This window comes from Elephantulus edwardii, unplaced genomic scaffold (assembly GCF_000299155.1).
Source record: "Elephantulus edwardii isolate Elephantulus edwardi_28Jun2011 unplaced genomic scaffold, EleEdw1.0 scaffold00109, whole genome shotgun sequence".
NCBI lineage: Eukaryota > Metazoa > Chordata > Mammalia > Macroscelidea > Macroscelididae > Elephantulus > Elephantulus edwardii.
This window is the reverse complement of record NW_006399859.1, coordinates 8,495,921-8,503,986: the sequence shown is the minus strand read 5'-3', so window position 1 is coordinate 8,503,986 and position 8,066 is coordinate 8,495,921. Positions and strand designations below refer to the sequence as shown.

At 37.4% G+C, this 8,066-nt stretch overlaps 2 protein-coding genes across 2 annotated transcripts in view; one reads left to right on the top strand and one right to left on the bottom strand.

The window, feature by feature from the left end:
* Window positions 1-8,066, bottom strand: part of SOX6 (SRY (sex determining region Y)-box 6) — a 704,108-nt gene that overhangs the window by 594,705 nt on the left and 101,337 nt on the right. The gene's annotated exons all lie outside the window — the stretch shown is intronic.
* The window catches only part of LOC102870980 (ubiquitin-conjugating enzyme E2 N-like), a 23,666-nt gene continuing 23,295 nt past the window's right edge, over window positions 7,696-8,066 (top strand). The window contains exon 1 of the mRNA XM_006892079.1: window positions 7,696-8,058. Coding sequence (XP_006892141.1) covers window positions 7,696-8,058 — 363 coding nt within the window. The remainder of the gene's footprint in view (window positions 8,059-8,066) is intronic.

The following is an 8,066-nucleotide window of genomic DNA, read 5'->3' as shown; positions in this document are numbered from 1 at the left end:
CTATGAGGTGGATTGATTCAGTGACTGGGGTAATCGGGATGGGTGTGTCAGAGGCAATGAGATTGGCACAGGATAGAGCAGGGTTTAAGGCTGTTGTACATAGGGTCGCTATGAGTCGCAAGCGACTAGATGGCACATAACAACAACAACATATCAGATTTATTGAACTACATCTTTGAAAACAGTTTACATAAAATATAACAATATATTGTACATAGGGTCGCTATGAGTCACAAACGACTCAACAGCACATAACAACAAACAACAACAGGAAGCAGATTGACTTTCCCTTTCTAAAGTAACAGGTCCTTGAAAACCCTAGCAACAAAAGAGGAACAACAATCAAGATACCAAAAAAGTTCATGTGCTAATAACTATTTAGTTCTTTGGGTCAATTACTGCTTAGAATATTACATTATTTTTCTTATTCTGTACATACATATTGGTTATTTATAAAAGGTATCCATAAAAGGAAGAAACATACTTGACTAAGGGTTTGATGTCCTTCAAGCTCAGTAGCATTTCTAATTTACAAGTACAATACTCAGAGGAAATAAGCATATCTTTGTTAAGATAACATGTCTGAACTATTTCAAAACATTTAAGACAAATGCAGTGAGTGTATTAATATTCTTCTCTCTAAAAGAAAAAAAAGCAAAATGTTTGCAAGGCTGCTAGAAAATTTAGCCTTATTCTCAATTCTAACCTAATAGTAGTAGCAGCTGTTGTTGCTGTTAAGTGCCATCGAGTCGCAGAAGACTCATGGCAACCCTATGAAGGAGAGTCCTCAATGCTTGGGTGTCTTTCATCCTCTCTCCAGGTTCATAGGGTTTCTGGAGGCAAGCTATTATGGAAGTAGATGCCACTCCTCCTTCCAAGCTTGTTTTAATCGGGGAGCTCTACCCACTCTCTGTCCACATTGCGTAACCAACCATTAACGCACTTGACACATCAGTGTCACAGTGTTCAGCCTGATGGCAACCACAAGTTAACCGCTGTATGGCAACTTGTACACCAGGGCTATACGACCTAGAGGAATGTCTGAACAAAAACAATGAAAGGCAAGCCTGAGGGTCACAGGCCCAAAGGCCCTTCAGTGTCTTAAAATCCAACACGCCCAAATGCTGGCAAACTCCTTTCCCTAGACCCCCAGTTCCTCTGGCAAGTCCGCTCTGCCAACCCCCATGTGGGGCCAAAAGAACACCACACCACAAGTGCTCTGAGCCCTCAAACCTGCCGTGCCTCAAGAAGAACATTAGTAGTTAATAAGTCTAATTTCATAGTGTAACATAAAGAAAATGGACAAATAATAATAATTAATATTTTGGACTGCTTTTAACATGCCCTCAAAGGCAAAATTATTTCCATACACATGAAACTAGTTTCAGTTCTTGGTAAAGCCAGTTTTGTTTCTATAGTTCAGTCATCATGTTGCCCATTAGTTCAGCTGAACATGTTCAAAAATCTTTATAATGATGAGAAAGACCAAATTAATACCAAAGAAATCAAGCTGTAATATGGTTATGAGTTAAACTCTGGAAAGAAAATATTGTTTTGGTTATTTTTGCAAGTCAAGTTTAAAGAAAGAATAGTTTTCAGTTCTTTTAGCCCCTTTTCAACCAAATAAAAAAATTAGGAATGAAGAAAATTTACAAAAGTATTGTTAAGTATTGGATAAGGACTGTAGGAATTTATCCGGGCCAGTTTAGACATCATTCAACTTACTTTCAACCATCTGTATCAAATACGCTTCATTAAAACAGAACCACATGGAAAATAAGCTAGTAATTAGCACAGCATCTGCACAATACCTCTAACACAGTAGATTTCAAACATTAAGTGAAAATGACTAAACTCTTTCTGTGTTGCTACTATGTAGGACTTGGCAGCAATCCCTAGACTTGCTCTATCCTCTATGTCATATCATTTTAAGATACTATTGTGTTATCAAAATATAAACATATTACTGAAAATAAAGTATTTACATTTTTTCTTACAGTAAGAAATAGCTGTTAAAACAAACCCAGGCACACTGAAACAATCAACCTCTCAAATGACAATTATTAATACAAGTTTCCAAATAATGTACTCACTTTCAACTTGCAAATATCACACCAGTGACCTTTACACATTGACAGTTTATGCCTCTTAACAAAGAATGTAATATGTTATAATTAGATTTTATTAATATGCATAACTGTTTCAGACCTCAGGAACCTTGTATACATGATCCATGCAAACAACTGATATAAATGGTTTCTTTATTTTCACATCAACATAAGTGACACTACAAATAGAGAATCAGTAATTAGTCAAAGAATAAGCCATATATTTACAACCTATTGATCTACAGTAACTTTTCAATCTAGTTAGAGATATTAAGGGAAGTGATAAGGACCTGGAGGAAGTTAACAGGAATAGAGGACAAAATAAGTAACTACAGGCCCTTCATCTCTATCCAAAATTTCTGTGAACCATTATATATCTATTTATTGTACAATAGGATATAGCTGAGGGAGCAAGTCAGATGTAGCTCACTCAGTCATATATCCCCAGCATAGGGCTGTAACCATCTAAGGAAAATGGTCTTTCAAAGTTACCAAACTGTATTGCCAAAAGTCTTGAGCTACCCAGAACAAGCTCCTATTTCTAATTCATCCATTCATAATACACACCTTTTCAATTTGCTACCACTCTAGTCCAAGCTATCATCATCTCTCATCAAATACGGTATTAACCTCCAAATTGGTCATTTTTGCCTCCATACCTGCTTTCCCACAATTTATTGTTCTAACAGCAGGCTGCGTTCTTTAACTAAATTAGATCATCTTATGTTTTTCTTAAACTTATTAATGGATTCCCTCTCCTTCAATAAAAACTAGACTACTCATCATGGTCTAGGGGATTCTATCCCATCTGCTCACAGATAACCTCTATAACATTATTGAAGTTTTCCTTTTAACAACTTGCACTAAACACACTAGTAGTAGCAACATTCTATGAACAGTAAAGCATCTCTAACTTCAAGACCCTTTTGCATATTATCCCCATAGTCTAAAAGCTCTTCCTCCATGTTTGCATGGCTTGCTCCCTCATTTTATTCATGGCTTTATGCAAATGTTTTCATATCAGAGAAGCTCTCTGTGAAAGGCCTAAATAAAGCAGTAAGTACTCGTTACTCTAAATAAATATTTATTGGATAAATTGAAGAATGAAGACTAGATAAGATCTTTAAAGATGTTACTTTTGTCTATTTAGCTTCACTTATGAATTCTAAGAGCCTAGGATGGTTCCTTTCATGTAATGAGCACTCAATAGACATTTGATAAGGGGAAGTGTAAGGATATACAAAGAAAAAATAAGAAGGCACATAGCTGACATTTCAAATTCAGGTAACTGAGATCTCTAACCACTATAAAAAATACGAACATCTTGAAAAGGCTTATTTAGGGGAGGAAGAGAATAAATTTGGTGATTCTATAGTGAAAAAGGTATATCCAAGCAGAGATACCAAGTTAAAAACATAGAATTAAAGTTAAGTACAAAACTAGAAAAGCATAATCAAGATCCACCCATGTTAAATTGAAAGACATTAGAATAGATCAGATCTACAAGAGAAAGTTTGTCAGTTTCCTTTATTTTTGTGGTTTATGTGTTACTTTGATGCTAGGAGCTATGCCACTGGTATTTCAAACACAAGAAAGGTCATTCAAAGCAGATGGCTTTCAGCAGAGCTTTCAACCTCAGACCGACTAAGAAACTAGTGTGTCATTCATTTCTAAAACAATAGGCCTTTGAAAACCATATGGACAATGGAAGAACATTGTTTGATATAGCACTGGAAGATGAGCTTTTCAGGTTGGAAGGCACTCAAAATATGACTTGCGAAGAGCTGTCTCTTTAAGGGGGAACAATTGCAATGATGGAGATGGAATGAAGCTTTCACCCAAAGAAATGCCTTCATTATCTGGGGTGGCAAGAGTTGAACTAAGGAGAAACAGCTACAAACATCCATTAATAATTGGAACATGGAATGCATGAACTCAAATTCTAGGGGGGGAAAAAAGCCCTGGAGATTGAAAAAAATGAATCATAGAGTGATATGCTAGTCATGACTAGTAAGCTGAAATGAACTGGTATTGGCCATTGTGAATCAGTCTTACGATCTACCGTGCCAGGAATGACAAATTAAAGAGGATTGGTGTCACAAAAATAGCATTTGAAGATTTAGCCTGAAGTACAATACTGTGAGTGATATTATCAATATGAATATAAACCTGTTAGTAAAGCTGTTCTTTAAATATTTACATGAACTGTAAAGCCAAAGAAAGTTAGGATATCTACCAACATCAGCAATCTGAAATTGATTAAACACACAGTCACTGTGCACCAATTACTGGTGACTAGAATGCAAAAGTTTGAAACAAAAGAGGATATAGTAGTTGGAAAATATGGCTTTGGTGACAGAAATGAGGCTGGAGATTGTTGTTGTTGTTATGTGCCGTTGAGTCGCTTGCGACTCATAGCGACCCTATGTACAACAGCCCTAAACTCTGCTATGTCCTGTGCCAATCGCACTGTCTCTGACACTCCCATCCCGATTATCCCAGTCACTGAATCAATCCACCTCATCCTTCCCCCCTCCTTCGCCATCCCTCCACCCTCCCAAGCATGATGTCTCTCTCCAAGGACCGGTCTCTCCTCACAACATGTCCAAAGTATGTTAGACAGAGCCTCAGAATCCTTGCCTCCAAGGAGCCACCCGGTTTAACCTTTTCCAGAACGAATCTGTTTGTTTTCTTAGCAGTCCATGGTATTCTCAATACTCTTCTCCAGCACGAGAGCTCAAAGGCATGAATTCTCTTTCTATCCTCCTTGGTCACTGTCCAACTCTCTGATGCATAACAAGTGATTGTGAAGACCATGGCCTGTATCAAACGTACCTTAGTCTCCAGAGAGACTGGAGATTACATGACAGAATTTTATAAGATGACTTATTTCTTCATTGCAAATACTTTTTTAAAGAAAGTGCTAATTTTGATCATACAGAAAGACCTCACATGATGAACAATACAGGAGGAATCACACTGACTATGTCTATAGTAAGAGACATTGGGAAAACTCACTATCAGCAGTCAAAAAAGGCCAGGGCTGACTGTGGAACAGATTATCAATTATTCAAATGTAAGGTAAATTTGAAGGTGAAGAAAACGAAAATGTGTCCACAATAATAAAAACACAACCTTAAATCTACTTCAATTCAATTTTAAAAATATCTCAAGAGTAGAAGTGATGCACTGAACACTTAATGGCCAGAGACCAGAGAAGTTATGGGATAGTATCAAGGACATCATCCATAAAGAAAGCCAGGAAAGAAAGAAATAGCCAAAAAGGATATCAGAAGAGACTCTGAAACTTGCACTAGAACAAAGGGAAGTGAAAAAAAGGGGAGGGAATATTGAAGTTAAAGTGCTGAATAGAAAACGTAAAAAATCAGCTAAAGAAGACAAAGCAAAGTATTGTAATGAAATGTTGAAAGAATGGAGTTAGAAACCCAAAAAGAAAAAAAACACACTAAGCTCCTTTCTTTCTTGAAAGATTCTATGTGTGGGGATTGTATCCATTCTCTATACCTATTTAATCTATATGCTGAGCAAGTCATGAAGCCTGACTCTATGAAGAAGAAAGTGGCATCAGAATTGGAAGAAAACTCATCAATTACCTGCAGTATGCAGGTGACACAACTTCACTTGCTGAAACTGAAGAGAAAGAAGATCAAGGACTACAGCCTTCGGTATGGATTACATATCATAGGACCATAGGACCAACAGTCAACATTAAGATGATAGATAGATAGATAGATAGATAGATAGATAGATAGATAGATAGATGATAGATAGATAGATAGAGGATTAAAGCTATTAATGGTTTCATCTTGCTTATATCAACAATCAGCATCCTTGGTACCAGCAGTCAGGAAATCAGGAGACATCTTGCATTGGGCAAGACTGATGGGGCATCTCCAAAATGCTAAAGAGCAATGAGGGAAGTTTGAAAACCAAGGTGTGCCTGATCCAGGTCTTCAAAGAGGACAGAAGAATGGATTCCTTTGAGTTCTGGTGTTGGAGATAACTAATGAATATTCTATGGATTGCCAAAAGAATAAACAGATACCATTTTTGGTAAGAGAGAGAGATGATAGATGATAGATAGGTAGGTAGATAGATAGATAGATAGATAGATAAGATGATAGGTATTTCCTTTTATTGTGATTTTACGGAAAGCTCACAGAAAATTTGGATTTTCATTTATATATAGATATGTCTTGGAGAAAGCACAGCCAGAATGCTCCTAGGAGGCAAAGATGTCTAAGTTTTGTCTTTCATACTTTGGATATAGTGCTAGGTAAGGATATTCATTCCTTTAAAAGGGACATCATGCTTGGAAATATGGAGATTCAGCAAAGGAGAAGAAGACCCCCTAATGAGATGGATTGACACAGTAACTTCTAGCGTGTCAGAAATTATGACGATAGCACAGGATAGGACAGGATCATGGAATGAAGGACATCACTGCTAATGTCAATATATCTTAGTTGAATGCACACAATACCAGAAAGATATTTATCTTTGTTTTCTTGACTCTGCAGAGTCTGTGTGAATAACTAAGTAATTATGGATGAAATTGATATGACTGTGATCCCAGAGCACTTTATAGTACTTAGTTGAAACCTATATATAGACCAAGAAGCAGTTATCTAAAAAGAACAAGAGAACACTCCACGGTTTAAAGACAGGAAAGATGTGCTAAAGGGCTGTATCCATTGTAATATCTATTCAATCTGTATGCTTAGCAAATCATTCCAGAAGCTGGCCTATATGAAAAAGAATGTGGCATCAGTATTGGAGGACAATACAGTAACACCCTGCATAATGGTGACTGGAAGAGATTCATACTTATTCCCATTTAAAAAAAAGGTGTCCCTACAGAGTGTGGAAATTATCAAACAATATCCTTTCTATCACATATAAGCAAAATGCTGCTGCTGATTATCCAAAAATGACAGGAACAACATATTGACATAGAACTACCAGAAATACAAGCTGGGTTTAGAAGAGGTAGTGACACTAGAGACATTATCATCAAAGTCAGATAAATTTTGGCTGAAAGCAAACAGAACCAGAAGAATGTCTATCTGTGTTTCATTGATTATGCAAAAGCATTTGACTGCATGGATTACAACAAATTTTGGTTAACCTTGAGGAGAATGGGAATCCCAGAGCACTGGATTGTGTTGTGAAACCTATGCTTGGACCAGGAAGTAGTCCTCAGAACAGAGCAAGGAAACACTAAATGAATGATTCAAAATCAGGAAAGGAGTGTGTCAGGGATGTGTCCTGTCTCCATCCATCTTCAATATATATGCGGAAAAAACCATTCTGGAGTGTTGGTATCAGGATTGGAGGAAGACTCATTAACAACCTATGTTATGCAGATGAAATAACTTTGCTTGCTAAAACTGAGGAAGACCTGAAGTGCTGCTGCAAAAGGTCAAGAACTGTAGTCTTTGATATGGATTGAAGCTCAACATCAAGAAGACAAATATTCTCACTACTGGGTAAATTGGCAGCACTTTAATAGATGGAGAAGAAGAGCCAGAGACGAGAGTAGAGGCCGAACTCGGGATCTGACAAGATGGCCGGGCTGCCCCGCAGGATTATCAAGGAAATCCAGCGTTTGCTGGCAGAACCTGTTCCCGGGATTAAAGCAGAACTAGATGAGAGCAACACTCATTATTTTCATGTGGTCATTGCTGGCCCCCAGGATTCCCCCTTTGAGGGAGGGACTTTTAAACTTGAACTATTCCTTCCAGAAGAATACCCAATGGCAGCTCCTAAAGTACGTTTCACGACCAAAATTTATCAGCCTAATGTAGACAAGTTGGGAAGAATATGTTTAGATATTTTGAAAGATAAGTGGTCCCCAGCACCGCAGATCCGCACAGTTCTGCTTTCGATCCAGGCTTTGTTAAGTGCTCCCAATCCAGATGATCCATTAGCAAACGA